The sequence below is a fragment of the Psammomys obesus genome, unplaced genomic scaffold (assembly GCF_907164565.1).
Source record: "Psammomys obesus unplaced genomic scaffold, mPsaObe1.curated_primary_1811, whole genome shotgun sequence".
NCBI lineage: Eukaryota > Metazoa > Chordata > Mammalia > Rodentia > Muridae > Psammomys > Psammomys obesus.
In genome coordinates, this window is record NW_026586173.1 from 12,568,314 (window position 1) to 12,590,984 (window position 22,671).

The following is a 22,671-nucleotide window of genomic DNA, read 5'->3' on the forward strand; positions in this document are numbered from 1 at the left end:
ATATGTGTTTTAAGAGGGAAAAAAATACCTTCTATTAAAAAAAAAAAAAGCACTCAATAATTCTGAAAACAGGATATGAAGAAAATCAAAACTCATCATGCTTCTGTCCCATCTATATGGAGGCATTTCAGTGGAAAGCTGGTTCACAGTTAAGTACAGCACACCCAGCCTCATTAAATTAGAAGCAGAAAAAATTTTCTCTGCCAAGAACTTATATCTGTCCAACCTTCCTAGGTATTCAGTTTGCCTGAGTCCTCCAATTATGCCATTTAGAAGAAAAAGATTTCCATTTCTCAACACCTTCTGAACATGCTAGAATAACATGTGCATAAAAGAGTTTTCTGTTGCTTTCTTCTTTGTAATGATGCCTTCATCAAAAAACGGTTTCAGGAAATTTGTCTTCATAAGTGACAAGAGAACATTCATTCATAAAACAAATATCAACTCAGTGTGCGGAGACACAAATTCCATTCTGAACACAGTGGCAGGAAAACACTAATTTAAGAAAAATGTTCATTTTGCCTCTATATTCATAAAAGAAAATCATCACTGTGACCTTAAACAGTGACAGCTGAGCATCACCCAGACAGGTTCCTAGTTCTGAACGCTGCATGGTACAATATCAACCTAGTAGGGAAGAGGTGCCCCTGGTATAGTGTCATGCCTGTTAAGGGGTAATCAACCCCTTCTCATTAGACTCTGTGTTCCACAGAAAGAAGTTGATGCCTGGTACTATAAACCTGGTTAAAAGCCCATCGCTAAGGAGTTCATAGGTCCCAGAGTATAACATACTATTGTTATTTTAATAAACTGTCATGTTGTCAAATTATCTTTAATATTTGTTTATACCCATAGATCTGGGATGCACTAAACCTTCGTCAGAGAGGCTTCTCTTTGCAGTAAGCAGCAGCTCATAACTGGCCAAAAGGCTGTGAGTTCTTAGCTCCAAATGGGACATCTTTCTTAATCCACCACTTTGTCCTGCTCAACAAGGCTCAGAGTATATCTTTGAAGAGAAAGTGGAAATAATGTATGAAATGCTGTGTTCTGGACATTCTATGGCTCTTGCACTCGTGAACCCACAGCAGTTATGGTTTCCTACACAAGTCCTGACCAAGAACAAACCAGCCAAAACTCCAGCATGAACGGGGAGGGCTTTTAAGGCCCCATTCCTAACTGAGGAGCTGCGGTTAACATCTGCTGGGGAAAGGAGAGTCATTCTGCTCCGGGCATGGGGCTACGATTAAGTTACCCATGGGCACTGTACGGCACCAGAGCCATGTACATACGAGCAGCAGTAAGTACACTTAATGGGTTACTTAGGAAAAAAGAAGGAAGGTGTGAAGTTAAGAGGGAGCTATGTTGATGGGGCTGCAGGGGAGCCAGAGGGAGAAACAGAAGGCAGACGTGATCATACTTCATTATATCGTGTATGTGAGTATCAAAGACTAATTCGTAAACAGTGAGATTTTTTCCTTTCATCAACTGTGGTTCATCTGTGCTGCAGAACCCCCGTGACCACTGCAAAGAGGCCGACTTCTGCACCCGAGCGGGGCTGTCTCCAGCACAGACAGTGAGGGAGAAGATAGGTGTGGCGGGATGTTCTTCACGGGTTCTTCTGGCCTCACAAATCATCTCATTACACATGCTTTCTCTATGAAAGTTTCTGGGAAAAGGCCAAGCAGATAAGAGTGGTTCCACAGAGAACAACATGGGAGATTTTGCATTAGGAGTGGCTGCAATTTTCTTCAGAAACATATATTTGTGTTAATAATAATCATTAAAAATTAAGTTAAAGAAATTAGACTTTTATGCCCAAGAAATTAAATGTACAATCAGCATCTCAGAGTAATTTAGCATGAACACATATAATAAAATTGAATGGCAAGGAACATAAAAATTGAGGCAAATCCCAGACAGCATTTTCTCCCTTCAAAAACTGTTCATTTTTATCCTTTAAAGAATGAAAGTTCAAAATACACATCTAAGCAAAAAAAAAAAAAAAAAAAAATCATCTAATACCTATTATTTTAAATGTAAAAAACCCAACCTTGAAGCTAGGCAGAGAAAGAATTATGAGCCCAGCACTCAAACGCACCAGAAGATGTAAGTCCAACCACGAATTACAGAGAAACTATCAAATGAAGCTTCCCCATCAGCCACTGCACAGTCCTGTGTGAAGCATAGTTTCAGATCAAAGTGTTGTTGTAGATATGGCAAGATGCTCAAAGAGAAACAGACAAATGGCCAAAGACTGTGAGAGCAGAGGAGAAGGGAGAGTGAGGGAACTAACAACAAAACCTAAATAAGGGCAGGCTGGCAAGCAAAGCCCATAGCCTGCTGGTAACACTTCCCACAGTTTTCCAAAAGGCCACCACTGGGGAAAACTAGGGCCGTGACACATGAATACGTCACATTACATGCCATAAGTGCACAGGCATATGCAGTTACTGGAGCTTTCTAAAACCTCCATTTTAAACTACAGACCGTAAATACCGCCATGCTATTCTTTAAACAAAGTAGTGACACTGTGCAGAAACCCAGGAATACGGAATGTGGCCACAGTCTTTATCACAGCCGTACAAATACTGCGAGTACATGGTAGTTTCTTGGGAAAAAAAGAGAATAAAAGTGATAATTGTGGGTTACACCAAAACCATAACAACAATCCTAATCACGCTACAGAGCATATCTTAGCACGCTGCTGCTTGACTCGACGTGGGGAAGAAACACATCTAATAACAGGTTATTGCACTGACGTGACACTGACCTGCTTGTACGTCCCGTCCAGCAGAGTGTCCAGGTGTTGGAGTGGGGCAGGTGTCTTATCTCTGAATCTTGTTAGAAGCCGACGCTGGATGGCCCGAAATTGGACAGCTCTTTCAGATAAAAGCTCTTCTAATTTTTCCCCGTTTATCCGCAGCTATAAGGAATAATTTCTTACATTGGGGTTAAGTAGCTATGATAAAGCATGTTTAAATTAAAAACACAAGCAATGCATTAAAAGTTTGTGAAAGAGTCGGACAGATTTACAGAGTATTGGGAAAGAGGACTACATGGCATTTGCTACGTGACTACAAAGACAACAGGAAAACAGATAAGTAAAAACTGAGCAAATATGCTACAATGTCATAAGGGAAAAACTGGTTATCTTTAACATGTTTCATGAAAAATGTTTGTGTGGAAAAATTTTAATTTCTTTTGTTCATTACAATTAACCAAATAGCAAAGACAACAAAGGTTTAGACACAGAAGCACTAGAACTGAGTTCATATTTATCATCTCAGCTTCTATTGTTTGAAACAAAAGCCACTGACACACAGCACAAACATATACAAACACACGCAGAGGCAAACTGATAAATTACTAATAAAAAGAGGCAAACGCAGGGCTGGCGAGAAGTCTGGGTGGGCAAGGCACTTATTTCATGAGCACCGGACCAGCATTTGAGTCCTCAGAACCCTGTAAAAAGCAGGCCAATGTGGTGGCATCCAGTAGCCCCAGCCCAGAGACAGACACAGGCCTCCCTGGAGCACGCTGGCTATCTAGAATAGCAAGAACTTGTGAGCTGTGAGATCAGGGAAAGACTGTGCCCGAATAACTGAAGTGGAGACAATCAAGGAAGATAACAAATGCACCTTTCGTTCTCCAGCACACTAGCACACCCACAGAGGCAACCCTGTCTTTATTACTCCTCTATCGCTGTCATAGAACCCTGCGCCCAAGGCAACTTATAAAAGACACTGATTAACTGAACTTCCTGTGCCGGAACTTTGGAGTCCATGACAAGGGAGGGAGGCATGGCCTCACAACAGCTGAGAGCGCGGTGGGGATGGCAGCAGCTTCTGAAACATCAGCACAGCCTGCGACACACCCCAACGAGGCCACACACCCTGCTCCTCCCCAAACAGCTCACCCGACTGGGGGCCCAAACTTATGAGCCGATGAGGGCCATTCTCGGTCAAACCAGCACACATGCAAATTAGCATATAAATACGAATGTACGTTACATAAACACACATCTACGAAATTAATTCTGCATGATTAAACACTGTAAGCAAAGTGATAAGACAAATAGCAAGTTGCAAAACGTAACAGTTAATATCTATAGCCATGACAAAAATTATGCCATTGGCATGTACATGCCAATGTAAAAAAGGCCAACAGAAATCAGTAAGAAAAGTCTGTAAGAAAAAAAGATAAAAGTGAGAAAATTTAGCAAAAAAAAAAAAAAATCTTAATGACAGCTTTATTTATTTATTTATTTTGTGCAAAAGAACCTCATCATGTGGCCCCCCAAAATGCTTGTGCCTGAGCCTCCATGTACCTGAAGTACAAGTGTAAGTGTACCACAGAGCCCCACCCACTTAAACAGCATAGCTCTTAAACAACAGCCTTTGATCTAACAATCTCACTGGTAAGAATTTCCCCAAGAGATAATGCTCGCAAAATATTATACAAATGGAAGGGTACTCATAGCAACACTATATCACTATTATGCTAGATATTAACAAACAAATGCCCATCACAAAGAAATTTTATTAAGTACAGAGGATTACTGTGCAAGGCATGCGTTGATATTCAGTACTCTCTAGTGCTATATTAATAAAAGAAATTAAAGCCACAAAATAGACGGTTACCAGGTGATGCTGTCCACACGTGTTTCTAAGTAAAGCAGAGTATTAGCGAGGTTCGACGACTTTATCTCTAGAAAGATTCCTAACAGCAATGGTGGCCCCCAACGAGTGGACTGGCAGGCTAAGGGATGAGAATCGGCACCCTGTTTCCTAACAGTGAGATATAATGTCAACAACAACAACAATCCAGCCTACGTCTCTCAAGGAAAAAATACCTTTCATTATCAAAAATTAAGTGGCAGGACTGAAAAATTACAATGTCAGTCGACATGCCAACATAGAAAAGAAAAAAAGTGCCATGGGGCCCCACCAATTGACAACTAATGTCTGCCAAGAGAGTTGGTCTCTCTAAGCTCTGAGCCCCCTAATTCATTACCTGATACAACTGGTCAGCACTGAAACCACACCTACACGAACAACAAAAGCAGACTCAACAGTTTACATACGCGTGTGTGATATATCCACACACGTGTGTACACATATATACATATATGTATCGCAATGATAACCAAAGAAAATGAATCTACCCCTTTAAGATAGGGGGACATGGGAGAAATTGGAGTGAAGGGACATGAGAGGGGCTAGAGGGTAGAAAGAGAAAGATGGAAATAATATCATTAAGCATTCAAATTAAAATATATTTAACCATTGCCAGGATAGGGGAGCTGGGAGCCAACGTTGAGGAGAAAGGCAGCATACAGGTGAAATAAGAAAAGGGGCGCTCCTAGAGAAGGGGAGGGAAGCAAACACAGAAGAAGGAGGGGAGGGCGAAGGGAAATAGGATTCAAGTGACCTGACGGGAAAGGAGAAAAGAGAAACTTTGGGAAAGGAAGGAGGTAAACACAGAAGAAACAGGAGGTGGATGAAATGATAATAAGGATGTGTGAAAAGCCACAGGAACCATGCTACTAACTATTTACAGGGGGAAAAAGCTATAATATACATAGCTCCATAAATCAATATACATATATAGGTTTAATGGTTCTTTCTAATGTAGGCTGCTGCTACTCCTACCAAGAGCTAAAAACCACCTAAGAAGAACCCCAGTACCATACACAAGAAGCCTTCTTTTGAGTTGCTGGCCGAGGCCAGCAAAGAGATTCTCAAAACATGCAGCCTATTGCTGCTGCCCTTGGTTATCCACAGAGGGGGAAGGTAAGTCCCTACTGCTGAAGACAACATTCACTTCTGGAACAGGTCCCAGAAACCCCTGACCTGGAAGTGAAAGTCTTCTCCCTGAGAACTAGCGTCCATGGTATCAGAAAGCACCATACAGGCTTCCAAAGGCGGGAGGCAACCAACAGCCCTAACCATGAACTACACATACAACCATCACGACATGATAACCCAAAGAGTGCAGACGTGGCATGTATAGCTTGGTGGTAACCAAAGGCTTTCTAATAGAGCTTAAGATCCATTTGACAAACAGGAGACATTGCCTGGTACTGGAAACCTAGCTGACTACTCAGTGCTCCTGAAGTCTGGTTACTGGAGGAGAACCTACTTCCATTAATTTACTAAAACAACACAATCCCTAACAACAATCTATTAACGCTCTCCTTATACCCACAGATAAGGTTTCCCTTCTGAGGGAAATTTCTCTTTGCAACAGAAGGGTCCTCCTTCTTGCTTAGCTTCTTTAGGTGTACAGATTTTAGTATGATTATCCTATATTATATGTCTAATATCCACTTATAAGTGAGTATATTCCTTGTGTGTCTTTCTGCTTCTAGGATACCTCACTCAGGATGATCTTTTCTAGTTCCCACCATTTGCCTGCAAATTTCATGATTTCCTTGTTTTTTATCACTGAGTAATAATATTCCATTGTGTAGATGTACCACAATTTCTGTATTCATTCCTCAAACGGGATAGACCTCGGAAGATGGAGAAAACAGGAAACAGGACAGAAGCATACCACAAAGGGCCTCTTAAAGACTCTTCCCAGCAGGGTATTAAGGCAGAAACTCATAGCCAAACTTTGGGCAGAGTGCAGGAAATCTTATGAAAGAAGGGGGAGATAGTAAGACCTGGAGGGGACTGGAGCTCCACAAGGAGGGCAACAGAACCAAAAATCTGGGCCCAGGGGTCTTTTCTGAGACTGATAGTACAACCTAGGACCATTCATGGAAATAACCTAGAACCCCTGCTCAGATGTAGCCCATATCCAAGTGGGTTTCCCTAGTAAGGGGAACAGGGACTGTCTCTGTAACATGAACTCAGTGGCTGGCTCTTTGATCACCTCCCCCTGAGGGGGGGGGGAAGCCTTACCAGCCCACAGAGGAGAACAATGCAGCCAGTCATGAGGAGACCTGATAGACTAGGGTCAGATGGAAAGGGAGGAGGACCTCCCCTATCAGTGGACTGGGAGAGGGAGGGTGGGGTTGGGAGGGGCTTACGGAGGGGCCCACAGCTGGGATACAAAGTGAATAAATTGTAATAAGTTAAAAAAAATAAAGGGGAAAAAAAGAAAAAACTTGTCAGCGCCAGAGGATCAGGAAGGTTGCTGTGAGTGTGTTCTCCTAGTAGTAACAGATACTACATCCACAAAGTCTCACCAACATGGACTGCCCAAACATGAGCTGAACAAGGACAACACCAGTGGACGCACCAAAGCGATTGCGGAACAGTCCACAGAGGCCTCGGCCCTACACCAAGAACTACACGCAACCGAGGAGAGCTGCAAACAGGAGAGATGCTCTTCTCTAGGGACAACCACCTGGTTGCCCAGTGCCAGTCAAACATGAAAACATAAGTGCAAGCAGCATCATATGGACTCATCAGCTTTTATTTAGGGATACATATGTGTGTGTGTGTGTGTGTATATATATATATATATATATATATATCCATAATAACAAGAGTTCTTTTTAAAAAGAGGCAGTAAATTTGAAGGAGAGTGGAGAAGGGCATATGGGAGACTTGAAGGAGTAAAGAAAGAGAAATGTAATCAAATTATAGTCTCAAAAGTAAAAAAATTAAAAGAATACATGGGCAGCATAAAAAGTAACAAAATAAATTTTAATAACTAAGTTTTTTAAATGAATAAAAGGTGCTGGAAATATAGCTCAATTGTACTTCCCCATGTGCCGGAGGCCCAGGTTTCAATCTCTGAGACCCTGTCCTAAGGACAATGACAGGCCACTTATAACTCCCCTGCCTGTAGTCTGCTTCCGCAATAGTCCCTGAGCCCACGAACACGTGGTCCTAAAAAGACTTCCTTCACGTGCAGGTATCACCTGGGCTGCCGCTTCAATGTGCAGCGGGAACCAGAGATTAAGGGGTTTTTCAATATCTGGTTTTCATAGTTTAGGGAGCTATGGGCTGGCAAGATGACTCTGGGTGAAAGTGTTTGTTGAACAAGCCTGGCGACCTGGCCTCACAGCCCACAGGGAGGAAGTGAGCCAACTCCTGAAAGCCTGCCTCTGACCCCCACATACAGGTGTCTACACTTCTTGCACAGTGCACACCGACAGTAATAATAACAATAATAATCGAATTGCAGCATTTTTATTTATCAATCAGGAGGCCAAAACCCAAGAATTACAATGAATGAAACAGACAGAAATGTCTTCCTTGCTTACATTAAGGAACATAGATTCTAAAAAGCTATCTTGATTAAAAGTTTAAGAAACTATTCATAGCTAAAAACAGACAGTGGCAAGAGGGGGCAAAGGAAGAAAATTCATTTCTCCTGTGTGTGTAACAAATCAAAGTGCCTAAACTCCCTCCCCCAAAGGAAAGAGCCTGGTGTGGAAACACTGGGGAGACCCTATCCAAGAGATCAGGAGGGAAAAGTGTATGGCAAACCTATTAGCCAACAGAATACAGTAATCTCTGTTTTAAATATTAGGAACGTGTAGTTGGTATTGTCTCTCTGTGGACTCTGTTTCATAAGCCACTAGCTTTCTTGGGCCAGTACAGCCAAGCAAAGATTTCTTGAAATATATCCTAACAGAATAAAAAATTAGCTCCGCTCTTTAGCTTCTGGAAACCTATTCTAGAAACAGTACTTGCAAAAAACCATGAAAGGAGCCTGGGCTGTAGCTCAGTGGCGAACACTGGCTCACTGTGCACAAGGCCCTTCCATGGTTCCACTTTCCAACACTCCAAAGGAAAGAAAATTACATACGCATGTATATCCATAATTATTATACTGAAACACTAAAATTCAGAATGTCAATATACGCTCCCAAACTGTCACTTTTGGTGCCACAACCGAGTCAAACACATATTAACCCAGAAAATAACTATCAGCGAGGCGGGGGAGGCATCAATGTGTAAAGTGCTTGCTGTGGACGACTGAGCACCTTAGTTCAAATCTCCCATATAAAAAGTCAAAAACGCTGGAGCGACGGGTGGGGCTGGGATGTAGACAGTCAGAACCTGAGGCCTAGATCACCAACCAGTCTAGCTGAGAGGGTGAGAGACTCTAACAGAAAAAGAAAAGCAGAGAAGACACCTGATGTGAGCCTCGGAAGTGGCTGAAAAACTACTCACTTCTTAAAGAGCAATCACTTTAGGAGCATGAAAAATGGCTCAAAGCTAAAAGTCCTTCCTGCTCTTCAGGGGACCCAGGTTGGGCTCCAGGAACCAAGGTTCACAACTGCCTGTAACCCCAGCTCCAGGAAACCCGGTGCCAGCTTCGGCCTCTAACAGTACCTCCATGCCTGTAACAGGCATACATACCCTAAGGACCACATATGTACACACAAAATAAAATAAAGAATAAATCCTTTTTAAAAATAAGCAGTCACTCTAGTAACCAATGTTAGATATTCAAAATTATTTTTTAAATCCCTATTAAGTCCTGTTCACAGATTCTATTCAGTAAGTGACTTTAATACATACGATGTTCAGAATAATGACAGTCACTGCACAATTCATTCAGAAAACATGAATCTTTCCAAATACCAAATTAATTTTCAAAGGAGGTGGAAATGACACTACTGAGACACTCAAGAGAACCCAACGTAAACTCTGACAGAACTTCCAGGGAAGTGAAAGAACATTCAGAACAACAAAGTCACTGTGGGATCTCATTGCTTTGTACATTTTTCCACTTTTTTTCTTTATTGTTATTATTTATTAAAATTTACTCACTTTGGATCCCAGCTGTAGCCCCCTCCCTCATCTCTTCCTGGTCCCACCCTCTTTCCCTCTTCCCTCCCATGCCCCTCCCCTAGTCCACTGACAGGGGAAGTCCTCCTCTCCTCCTATCTGACCCTAGCCTATCAGGTCTCATTAGAACTATCTGGATTCTCTTTCTCTGTGGCCTACTGAGGCCACCTCGCCAGGGAGAGATGATCAAAGAGCTGACCACTGAGTCCATGTCAGAGACAGCCCCTGCTCCCCTTACTATGGAACTCACATGGAGACTGAGCTGCCCATGAGCTACATCTGAGCAGGGGGCCATGGTCCTCAGTTGATTCATCAGTCTCTGCGGGATTCCCTGAGCCCAGATTTTTTTATTCCGTTGGTCTCCATCTGAAGCTCCTCTCTCCTCCAGGTCTTTCTATCTCCCCCTTCTTCCACAAGATTCTTTGCCTCTGAAAGATTATACCCATTAAGGGTATCGAAGCAGATGCTGAGACTCATAGCCAAACTTTGGGCAGAGTGTGTTGAATCTTATGCTTTGTACTTTAAATGATGTAGCCTTTACTAAACACCCATTATGTGTTTAGAGTATTTTATGTGGTTAGCCCTCATTCCAATGCAGGCAGTCTTCATTCCTCTGCTGTGCTTGTTATAGATGATAAAAAGAAAAAGAAAAAAAATCACCTTATAGTCACATCTCATTTATGTCCTGATTGGTTTATCCAAATGGCTTATGATAAGCTTGAACAGTTTTAACCCTGGGTTATTGAGGTCAAGGGTTAAGTCTACATGTGGGAGAATCCAATCAGCACTGTTCAAAGGCAAGACCACAAGCTTAGCTTCAGTCCACCACCTGCCACCTGTAAATGTCTGCAGCTGATCGGTAACTGGGCAACGCCACCATCCGCATAACAGCGGCCCAGCAGCCACAGCTGACCAGCATGTCCCCAGAACACACAATTCCATAGCATCTCTTGCTATTTGACTCCTGCGTAAAGTGATTATTTGGTTTAATATCATACCTCAAAATGATGATCAATCAACTCAAAATATTCTTGAAGGGGCATGCATCCAGAAAATGAACATGCAAAATCTTTGATTCCTTGTTTTTCAAAATATTCCTGAAGGCGAAGGATGAGTTCATTTGTTATGAGCCAGAGATCTTCAAATTGTTCGCTCTGAATTCGGTATCGTTCTAAGAGAGAAAGATAATGAAGGGAAAGTGCTCATTAATACATGATTACCGGCTGAAACTGGATGAGCCATCCAGCAACATTGGCATGAACACTAACTGAAAAATAAAGACATCTCTTTGGAAATGTAGATGTGATTTCTGCTGGCTTCCTAAAACACATGTCTGCTACTTTGTTGCTGCTTTCTGCATCAACTATATAACAATTTCAGATGTCTTTCCAGGAGAGATGGCCAGAGACTGGCTGAGCACACTCTTCCTCATCATGTGCTTAATAGTAAATAGAATTAGACAACCCTACTGTGGTCCAACACTCCACTTGAACAATAAACAGCCACTGAAAAAGTACAGTGTGGTAGTGCTAGTCTACTTTCTGAAAACTGGTATGAGACAAAGTATATTCTACACAAATCTAGACTAGAGTCATAATCAAAGTACTTTTTTTTCTAATAGTTTCTCAATTTAAAAGGAGATTTATGCTTAATGTTTCCTTAAATTGAAAAGAAAATCATGTTTTCCTTTATTCTCTGAAACTTAAGCACCAAAAGTTCCCATATAGTCTCTGGTGATGATGCTGTGATGACGAGGCCAACAATGACAGTGATGATGATGATGGCAGCAGTAGCAATGACATCTATAAGGCCAGATGCGGAAGGACAGCAGCTATGTGCCAAGTACTGGAGTTGTACCAGTTTCTTGTTAAGAAAAAGAAAACAAAGCACACAGAATTTCAGCCACTCAACCAAGGATCAGGAAACATTAAATGCCACAGTGAGAATTCATACCATATACATTGTTCTTTACCTATTTTAATTTTCCTATTCTTCAGGGCATAGCTTGTTGTTATCTACCCCATAATAGGCCTTGTTTTTTCTACCTTGAACAGAAGGCCAGCACACACCAGGCTCTGTCGCAACCATGCTGTCAGTTAAACTTCAACTGTCTCACAGGGTAACAATGCTATCCACATTTTAACAAAAAAATAAACCCAATCTCCAAGCAGTTTAAATAATTACCAAGGTCATCTAGCCAGTTACGTATGGAAAGAGACTGAAATTCTAATTACTCACACACAAAAACTAGCCTATGATCTTAACTCTATGACAACGTTACATCTATATAAATGTACACAGGCTCAATGTGTCTACTGTTCACCATGCATCTAACCACAGAGCTCTAACCTCCAAGATGATTACATAAGGTCCCTTGAAAAATCTCAGAAATTACAAATGCTATTTGATTCACCATCAACTATTTATACAATATACAATATTATAAGGAAAGAAATATTAAAAGCATTGGCAAGATAAGGATTGTTTTAGCCTTTCTGTTTACAACATGTATAAAGTGGGGTAAAATCACACACACACACACACACACACACACACACGTGAAGTGTTTCTTACGATCTTCCATGGTACCCTAGAAAGACTTTAAGTATTCTACATGGTCACACTTGGTTTTAAGACTTAGTTTTATTAGCAAACTCAGAAAGATAGACCCTTTCAATCCCCCTAGCCATCCTCTTTTTCTGCTATATATAAGGAAAGTAAGGAACACTTCCCTGTTGTTGAGATGCAATATAAGGACAAAAAGAAAGTTAGGCAAGAAAGGCTTATTTTAGCTTACAGTGTCAGATGGGACAGAGTCCCTTAATAGTGAAGAATGTATGGCATGCCTGCAGACACTGGAGGAAGCTGGCTGATCACATTTTTATCCACACAAGAAGGAGGGAGGGAGGGAAGGAGGAAGGGCCAGAGAAAGAGAGAATAAGCAGGAAGTGGGGCAAGGCTCTAAACCCTCAAAGCCTATCCACAATGACGCACTTCCTCCAGTAATGCTTCACCTCCTAAAAGTTCCATAATCTCCCAAGACAGTAGCACCAACCGTGGATCAAGTATTTGAACAAACACAGGCGCCTCTGGGGGCCATCTCACACTTAAACCACCGCGGTAGGAGTAATAATACTGTGTATGCCTGTCACCGTTCACACTGCTAGGTGTGGCTAGGCTACTCTGCAGCTGCCAGGGTTGGTGTGGATGCCGCACCCACTATCTTTAAGAATAACTCTTCTTCAGGCAGCACGGCCACCCTGCCAATGCCTCTTTCAGCTTTTATGATGCAGGTTTCTCACATCTTCTTGGCTTCCTCAGAAAGGCTAGCCAATGACGTCTCTAGCTCCCACCCCACCTGCTTTTGCACCTCAAATAGAAGTAGTCATTGTCCCTCGACTGCTTCAACTCCTGGATTTGTGCATCTACACTGTCGAGAGCCCAGAACGTTCTTCTCTATGGTCATAAGAAGGTCATTGGAGAAGACCTTCCACTCAAGGTGAAAGAGGCTGAGCCAGATCCTTCATCACGGCCAGCTTCTGAGACTTGTGCTCTAATGTGCTCCTTTCCTTTCATGTATATGTACGTATGAAGTATACTTGACAGGCTGGAGATGTAGGTAGGTTGGTAAAGGGCTTGCCCAGCATACACAAGGCCACGAGTTCAATCCCCAGAATTGCATAAAGCAGAAGTGGTAACTCACAGCTGTAACTGTCAAAGATGAAGCAGGAGCAATGAAATGGCTCAGAGGGTGGAACCCTTGCACACAGGCATGACGATCTAAGCTTGGTTCCTAGATCTCACAAGACAGTCACAGAGAGCCAACCCGCAACAGGCGCTCTCTGATCTTAACGTGTCAGCAAGCACGTGTGTGTGCACAGGGGCATGCACACACAGCACAAGAGACGAATGAATTAATTAATGATCAAGTAATGGAAACGCCCTCCAGCCAGTTTTTAAAAAGGACAAATCAGATCAATGAAACCCTCCTTGTGAAGGTGGTCACACAAGACCACCCTTAATTGACAGTGTCAGGAAGTTCCAGGTGAACCATAGCAGCAATGGTGAAAGTAGTATGAAAAGTTAAATTTACCTGGCACCTACAATGCTAGGAGGAAGTTAATGCTACAATGTACTGGGAAGTTAATACAGCTCTTTAAGGAACTATTTCATGTGATTCATGTATTACCTCACTATTATATTGTCATCTTATGGGTTTAAGTTTTTATTGTCATTTTATAGATGATTAATAATTATCAATAGTCATTCAAATAATAAGCTAGAGGTAAATCCTAACCACTGCTCGAAATCTGATGTGCACAATCAGAAGTCTTGGTCCTGAGGCGGAGGGAATGGCGTGTGAGTGCCGGATGAGAGGAGGTAAAGAGAGTCCCCCTGGATGGCAGCGACACTAAACCAGGGTCCAACCATTCACAGGGAAGTTTCTTCCTGAGGCTCAAACCTAAGGCCTCATGCACACATCAGAAAGTTCCTTATCACAAAGTCACATCTCCATTCATCTGTTTACTTTTTATTTTTGAGCTACAGTCAAAAATAGCTGACCTAGAACAAACACTGTAGCCCAAGCTAGACCTAAATTACTGACCCTCTTCCCTCAGCCTCCCAAGAACCTGGGATGAGTGGTCTGAGCCACTAAGGCCAACCTCATACACGGAGATCCACGAGGCTTGGAAAAAGTTTCAGTGTCACGCTGCACAAAGTAGTGAATGCCATAAACACAGCACTCAGAAAGCTGAGGCAGGATGGCCGAAGCCTATGTCGTTCCCGATAAGCTTGGGTTACATAATAAGACCCTATTTCAAACCAAAACAAGACATTTGGACAATATAAATGCAGAGGATTTTAAGATGATGGGTGGTGGGGTTATTATTTGTGTCTTTCCCTCTGCCTGCTTTATGACAAAAGCTTCCCAGAAGAAAATGAATTAGAGAGAAGCAAGGAGGAACTTCCAGTTAAGACATTATAACCAGGTGAGAGACAGCTGTGCTGTATAGAGCAATTACTGCGCCATGATAAAGAAAGCCCTATGTTCTCAGGCCTTATTATCTGAGCTAATGCAAAATCCAGCACCCCTGCAATTGAATAACTTATGCAGTCTTCAGTTTCTCCATGTACACGGAGGGGAAGACAGAGCAGGTCACAAGGTCCTTATAAGTCTGTGTGGCCAGACTTACACAGACACAAGTCATCTTTAGGCTGCTAAATGTGCAAAGATGCCCCTGTGTACAGAAAATGAACAGCCCAAAAGTAAGTAAAATCCCATGTGCCTGGTAGGTACTCCATTGTAACTGTCCCCAAATAACAGAGATATAACAATCAAACACTTAAACATGTTCTATATGCAACTTTATGGTTATTTCTTGATGTCATTTTTTCCCGTTACATGTATCAGCATCCACATGAGCAGAAAGAACAAAACTTTCTGCAACAAAAATACAGAATTGGGATGTAGAAAGGTAAATTATATTCTTAAATTGCCTTTTTTTTTTTCAAAATTAGCAAAAGTCAACAAGAGAAGAAAAACTGAGTCAAGGACCTACAATGTGCAGATCTGGCTAATAAACATTTCCTTAGTGTTCATACTCCAAGTGTGTAATGTTTCACACAAAGACTTTCCACATTCTATGTTTTATAATAAAGAGAAATGCAACTTTCTGTTTAGGAGCTAGGATAAAAGAGCTAGTTTTTAAAATGTGCTCTCAAAATACTAATAATCAAAAGAGTTGCCAAAGTGAACATTCAATTTGTTTATCTCTTTTCTTTTGCATCCTGTAATGGCACTCAGTGGAAATAACCACTTCAGCTTCCAAATAAAATAAATGTGGACAATCAGACTCCAGTAGACTGCCACTCCACTCTCCCAACAGTGGAGAAAATAGTGTATTTAATTAAGCAGACCACGGAATACCACACCAGACCCTACTCATGCCAGATCATCTGAATGTCATCAATACAAATACAGTTTACATTAGATTACAAGCAATGCATGCATATAATTATATAATTTGGAAAACTTTTAAGAGAATAAAGCAGATACGTGCTCTTAAAATTGGAAAAATGATATAAACAATTTCAGTAGATGTAAGTTTAAAATTATAAATACATAACTTTTTCAATATTAATAGAAACTATGAAGGTACCTTTTTATCTACTTTTCAAAATGCTTTTGAAAGCAAAATTTGCATTATAAACAAATTGTCCCCATAGTTGAAGAAGCTGCTAAATATTAACTGGTGAACCACTACCCCCACACCGCTCACTCGCTGGGTATGAAGTAGACATCAGATGAATTCAGCTCAGATCATTATAATCATTAATTTCCCCTAAACTGTTTGGCCTCCCTAAAGGACTGTCACAGAACCCCTACAGTATGAAGGTCCAGGCACTCAGGAAAATTCACTATGTCTAAAACCCTTACACATCTGCCAACATTTGAAGGTATCTCTCCTACTTCCTACATTGGCCTTTACCTAGTCCTGCTTATTCCTCAGGATCTTTACAACATCTCCAATAGAACCTATCTCTTCTGTCTGCATATCAATGATTACTAATTCTCCTTAGCCATCTGTCTCTGCTTTTGTAATCCATGGGTTCTGCTGGGATGTACTGGCCTTATATCTAAACAGTGACTGACATCAAAGGCCTACTCTGCCAAGATGGATTGAAGCAAGACTTGCATGCCCCTTGCTTCAACATACTTAATTAGCAAGTTTAAAGATCACATGTGCTTTCTTCTGCAAAGGGGAAAAAAGCTCGACTCATCTTTGCATGCATGTCTATGATTCTTCTACCATGCCTGAAAGCATGCTAATTACAGTGGGAAAGTGTAGGACTTCCCAACTTAATTTTATTCCATGTGTTCCCCCTGGGGGCAGTTTCTTGATTAATGACTGATGTGGGAGGGCCTGGCCCATGACAGACAGTGCCATCCCTGGAAAGCTGATCCTGAGTATATAATAAATCAAACTGATCACGCCATCAGGAACAAGTCAGTAGCAGCACTCTTCTGTGGCCTCTGTTTCAATTCCAACCTTCAGGATCCTGTCTTGAATTCCTGCCCTACAGTCCTCAGAGATAGAGTATGACCTGAGAGCTATAAACTGTTTCCTTCCTAAAATACTGTTGATCATGACACTTTATCACAATAATAGAAACCTAAACTAAGAAAATGTCAAATATGGATATAAATATAGATGTAGACATAGCTGATAAATAAATTACCTAGAAGACTAAGTAATAGATAGATAATATATTGATTAAATTATAGACAGATTAGATGGTAGGTTGATTAAATGATAGAGACAGAGAGAAAGATGAGTTTTTGGGGGGTGGTGTTTTTGGTTTTGTTTTTTTATTAATTACAATTTATTCACTTTGTATCCGAGCTGCAGCCCCTCCCCTGTCTCCTCCCAACCCCACCCTCCCGCCTTCAGCTCCTCCCATGTCCCTCCCCCAAGCCCACTGATAGGAGAGGTCCTCCTCTCCTTCCATTTGACTCTAGCCTATCAGGTCTCCTCATGACTGGCTGCATTGTCTTCCTCTGTGGCCTGGTAAGGCTGCCACCCCCTTAGGGGGAGGTGATCAAAGAGCCAGCCACTGAGTTCATGTCAGAGACAGTCCCTGTTCCCATTACTAGGGAACCCCCTTAGACACTGAGCTACCATGGGCTACATCTATGCAGGGGTTTTAGGCTATCTCCATGCTGCCCAAGATAAAATATGCCTAAACTCCGAGCATGAGGGAGGCTGAGGCAGAAGACTCATTAGCTCAAACCCAGAATGGATTACATATGGGGGACCTGTCTCAAGAAACATTAAAAAACATAGACATATACATGAAAATTAACTCTAGTTTTTAAGAGTTCTTGAAACCAGCCAGGCATGGTGGCACATGCCCTTAGTCCCAGCACTCAGGGAGACAGAGGCAGGCAGATCACTGTGAGTTCAAGGCCAATCTGTTCTACAAAGTCCTGGATAGCCAAGACTACACAAAGAAACCCTGTCGAAAGAAAGAAAGAAAGAAGGAAGGAAGGAAGGAAGGAAGGAAAGAAAGAAAGAAAGAAAGAAAGAAAGAAAGAAAGAAAGAAAGAAAGAAAGAAAGAAAGAAAATCCAAAATAAGAGTTCTTGAACCCTACCTAGATCACTTTATATGTATCTTAAAACCATTTTAAATTTTTTTAATTTCTTTCAAATCCTCTTCATCCCCAAAATCAAACCTGCATGTCTCTAACATGTAGATTTGAAATAGCCATTATATCTAATGTGACATAAAAGAGCCTTTACACACTGACATTAATGTGGAATTTACTTTAAGCAATTACAATCCAATTTAAAATAAAATGAAATAAAAATACATATTACGTTTATGGAATCTTGGGAGAAATATCTTTTAATTCGTCACTGAGTGCAGTTTCTAAAGCAAGTAGGATGCTGACGAGATTACACTCCTACAATGTCAGCAAAACAGGTTCCCATCCTCGGCGCACAGCTCTTGTCCGTCACACCTAGCCTGTATTGCTTGCACCCTCGGCAAGCTCCTGGTGCGAACAGTGCCCTAAGACACACATCTCAGCAGCAGTAACAGCTCGGCTTTACTTACGGGAAGTTCTGGAGGCCAGGAGAGTCACCCGAGCTCCTCCTAGGAGGCGAAAACCTACTACATTCGCCTGATCTTCGTCTGACTGGTTGGCAAAGTCTGCAGAGAAAGGGGGAAATAATCATCTGCGCAATCACAGAATAAACACTAATGTTTAAAGTAGAAAGCTTAGCTAGGTAAGTTTTACATTATTAATATCTAATATGCACATATGAACCATATTGGCCGATCTGCACAGCAGTTTCCAATTGCTCAAAGGTCTGCCCCACATGAATACTCTGGAATGATTTCATTATCCTTTTTTTTTTTTTTTTTTTGGAGTTGAGTCCAGGTGTGAGGCTGAACATGCACAGGATAAACCTAGGGGAAAACATCGATGTGGAAAGCAAATAAAGGCTCTGGGATTGGAAGATGTCCAATCCAACTTCAGAAGACTGTCACTGGACACGGTGCATGCCAGTGACCCCATGTCTAGGCAGGAAGAACTCTGGTATAAGGCCAGACTTAGCTATGAAGAGACTGTATCCCCAAAAGACAGGAGAGCCTGAGATTAGCAGTAGCCACAAACAAAAAGAAAAGACTGCCAGAATAGATAATTGAGGCAAAACTTGAAGTATTTAAAAGGTTTTTGTTTATATTCACAGCAAAACAAAAACAAATCATCCCTATGGGTTCCAGAGAATTGGCTCCAGAGAATCAATTAAGTTAAATATAGATACTTCCCATGTCATAAAGGTATTGCATCCCAATAACCCCATTATAAATTTAAAATATCATTCAGTCCAAGCACACTCAACACAGCTACCCTTCAAACGTTAGCCTCACTTGCAACTGACTGTGCTCAAACTGTTTATATTCAATGAGTTGAGAAATATCCTATAATACAAAGTCTGGCCCTTAAAAAAGTCAACTTTATACTATATTTCAAACGCTTTTAAGGTATTGCTAACCTTTCACATACCAACTCCACTTTCATATCTTTATGCAAGAAACAGTCATAAATTTGAAATATTTTTTGTAAAAGTATTATCACAAAAATACAATATAAATATCTAAAAATAAAATAAGTTAGATGATTTCATTGTGTACATTTATAATAAAAAACATGCAATAATTAAAGTCACAAATGAAAATATCTCTGGTCTACAAAAATGTTTCTAAACAATATGAAATAAAAATCTCTAGAGAAGGGGTAAATGCTTACAGAATTTACTTTAGATATATTAAGGGAAAGTATAGGAATAGATGTATGCATTTCTGGACAGTGGAATTATTAGCAGCTTCCTTGTTTGGATTTATCTATATTTTTAAACTTTCCATCTATTTGTAATAAAAGTTAAAATAACTTCACATATGACCTAAATTTCTTCCAAAAAAGTAAATAAACAATTAAGAAGAGACATAGATTTAAAGCTATTTCTTTTATATGAGGCCCATTAATCTGTTTATTTTGGTAAAATATATAGATTTGAAATAGCCATTGTATCTAATGCCAACATAAAAGATACACTGATGTCAATGTAAAATTTACATTAAGGAATTACATGATTTCATCATGTTCATAGGATTTAAAATAAAAATACATATTAAATGTATACAATCTTGGGGGAAATACCTGCTAATCTGTCACTGAGAGCTGTTTCTAAAGCAAGTAAAACGCTGACAGGATCACACTTCTACACCATCAACAAAACAGGCTCCACACCAATAGGAAAGTGGGGGCCACTAAGCTTTTAAAAAATGCAGTCTCTGCTGCAACTTACCAAGATAAACTCCCTGGTCGATGACCTGCATTTTTATTCAATCTCTGGTTGGTTATACCAACAAGAGTCCACGTCTCAGGATCCAGTACTTAACCACTATCAACAGCATCAATAAATTTGTTATTGTTCAACATAACAATAACATTTCTAAGTGTTTGTCCATGGACTTTGATGCAAATCAAGGAAATCATGTATGCAAGGTACTGCAAAGGGAGTGGCTCCTTATGCATTTTTTTTACAATCCAACTTTGTTAAAAAAATTGAGATAAGAGGAAGGAAGGAAAAAAAAACAAAAAAATTACTGTGTACACAAGCTCAATTCAAAATTAAGACCTGAACTATTATTTTTTAAAAAAAACACTTCATTTTAGAGATACTTTTTTCCATAACAACATATAAATAAAGGTTTTCAAGTCTGTCTCCTGGCTGGGCGTGGTGATGCAAGCCTTTAATCCCAGCACTCAGGAGGCAGAGGTAGGCAGATCTCTCTGAGTTCTGAGTTCAAGGCCAGCCTACTCTAAATAGTAAGTTTGAGAAAGGGCTAGAGCTACATAGTATATGTGAGCCTGTCTCAAAATAAGAACCAAAATAAATCAATAAAGTCTACTCTTATCGAATAATAAATTGAAAGCATTTTACATAATAACATAACGAAATGACTTACTACAAATTTCTCACATTCTGTGGGAAAGAGTCTAGATTCTAAGCTCTACTTCTCAAACACAAAAGGAAGGACAACACCTCAGAGCGAACAAGGCTAATTTTTAATAAAGTACTTTAAAGGCTATTCAATTCTCAGATATTTTTTCTTTTCATTCCATGTCATTACGAAGAAAGTGGACAGAGCAGAAGAGGAGGCGAAAAGATCCTGAGAGTCCGAGGTAGTAGAGGACTCGAAGGAAGCGGTGCCTTCCAGACACAGCAGGGCTGATGCCCTCATGAGTTCACAGAGACCGTGGCAGCGTGCGCAGGGCCAACACAGGCTCAAGCCAGAGGTGGTCCCAGTGCTGACAGGGGAAGTAGACACGCGCTCCCCACCACAACCAAGAAACTACTCATAACCAGGAACTGCTGACGATGGGAAAATCAATTTTGCCCAAGGACATGTCATTGTGTCATTGGGTATATCAGCTACACTGCAGGGCGAGTTGATGAACACAAAGCAAGCTTTAGGGTGTTTTTTTCGGTGGAGGGAGGCTTCTGTTTCTGTGGTTTTGTGGATTTTTACAGGAGGAAGAAAGTGAGAACATAAAGTTCCATGGTTAGGATGTTGGGGGGGATCAGGAAGAAAGTCGGAGAAGAATAAAATCACGATCAAGATACATTGTTTGAAAAAAAAAATTAAGAAAAAAGGAAGTATGTCTGTTCCAAACCTTGATTACAAGGCTGTTTTATATAATCAAAGCTGCAGTTTCTCTACTCCAGCTTTAAGCTCCTCAAAGGCACAGCTATACAAGGCTTCTCCCTCACCAATAACCCCAACACACTCTTTGGTGCTCAAGCCCACAGCAGCGATGCCCACTAAATACCCAGAACCGTTTGCTTCTCCAGATGCTGTAGACAACACAGCCATGAGGAACAACCATCCATGAGACAACCTCAAAAGCGTCAGTAATGATGAACAATACTCTTAGAACGGGATATAGCCAAAGGTCTACATCAATCTATGGTTCATCAGTCTAGTGGTTCTCAATCTACAGGTTGTGAAACCTTGGGGGTCAAATGACCCTTGTGCGATGGTCGTCTGAGACCATCAGAAAACACAGATATTTACATTACAATTCATAACAGCAGCAAAATTACAGTTATGAAGTAGCAATGAAATAACTTTAAGGCCAGGAGTCACCACAACATGAGGAACTGTATTAAAGGGTCGTGGCATTAGGAAAGTTGAGAGCCACTGGTCTCCAGTGACATTGAACAATAAAGATCTACACTTCAAGCCCAAACTTCCAACCTAGGAAAGAGACGTTTAATGTTTTTATATCTGTACACTGAAGCAAAACAATGGTTATAAAACCGCTAATGAAACATGAAAGGTGTACCTTCTTGCCTCACCGCCACAGGCTGCTCACCTGTGAACAGGTGCATGAGACCAGAAGGTCCTCGAAGCACTTGAGTCTCCTCACCCAGCAGCTACTGATGAACCCCTCTATTACCTGCCATGGGAGGCTCCATGTGGAATCCCCAACACAGCTTACAGGCACGTTAATTCCTACCTGGGAAGAGGCCAAGCAGACTGACAGGCGATTTGTTGGTGTCAATGGTGAGTTTGTGGCTTGCAGTTTTTGAAGGCTGACCTGGTAGGCAAATTAGCTTCAGAGGAAGCCTAAATTTACACTGGATAACCCGAGGAATACCTGAAATTAACAACAACAACAAAAAAGTGGATCTAAGTTTGACAAATAGTAAAAAAAAAAAAAAAAAAAAAAAAAAAAAAAAAATTAAAGTTTGAAAAAAAAAAAAAAAAAAAAAAAAGCAGATCTAAGTTTGACAGACAGTCTGGGAAGGAATAATCCGCGGTCTGAGCAGG

General features: G+C 40.9%; 1 protein-coding gene across 3 annotated transcripts in view; it reads right to left on the bottom strand.

The window, feature by feature from the left end:
• The window catches only part of Bbs9 (Bardet-Biedl syndrome 9), a 390,403-nt gene that overhangs the window by 177,812 nt on the left and 189,920 nt on the right, over positions 1-22,671 (bottom strand). For all 3 annotated transcript variants that reach the window (XM_055601404.1, XM_055601405.1, XM_055601403.1), the window contains 4 exons: positions 22,358-22,498; positions 18,379-18,474; positions 10,757-10,929; positions 2,771-2,923 (listed from right to left, as the gene is read on the bottom strand). In XM_055601404.1, coding sequence (XP_055457379.1) covers positions 2,771-2,923; positions 10,757-10,929; positions 18,379-18,474; positions 22,358-22,498 — 563 coding nt within the window. The remainder of the gene's footprint in view (positions 1-2,770; positions 2,924-10,756; positions 10,930-18,378; positions 18,475-22,357; positions 22,499-22,671) is intronic.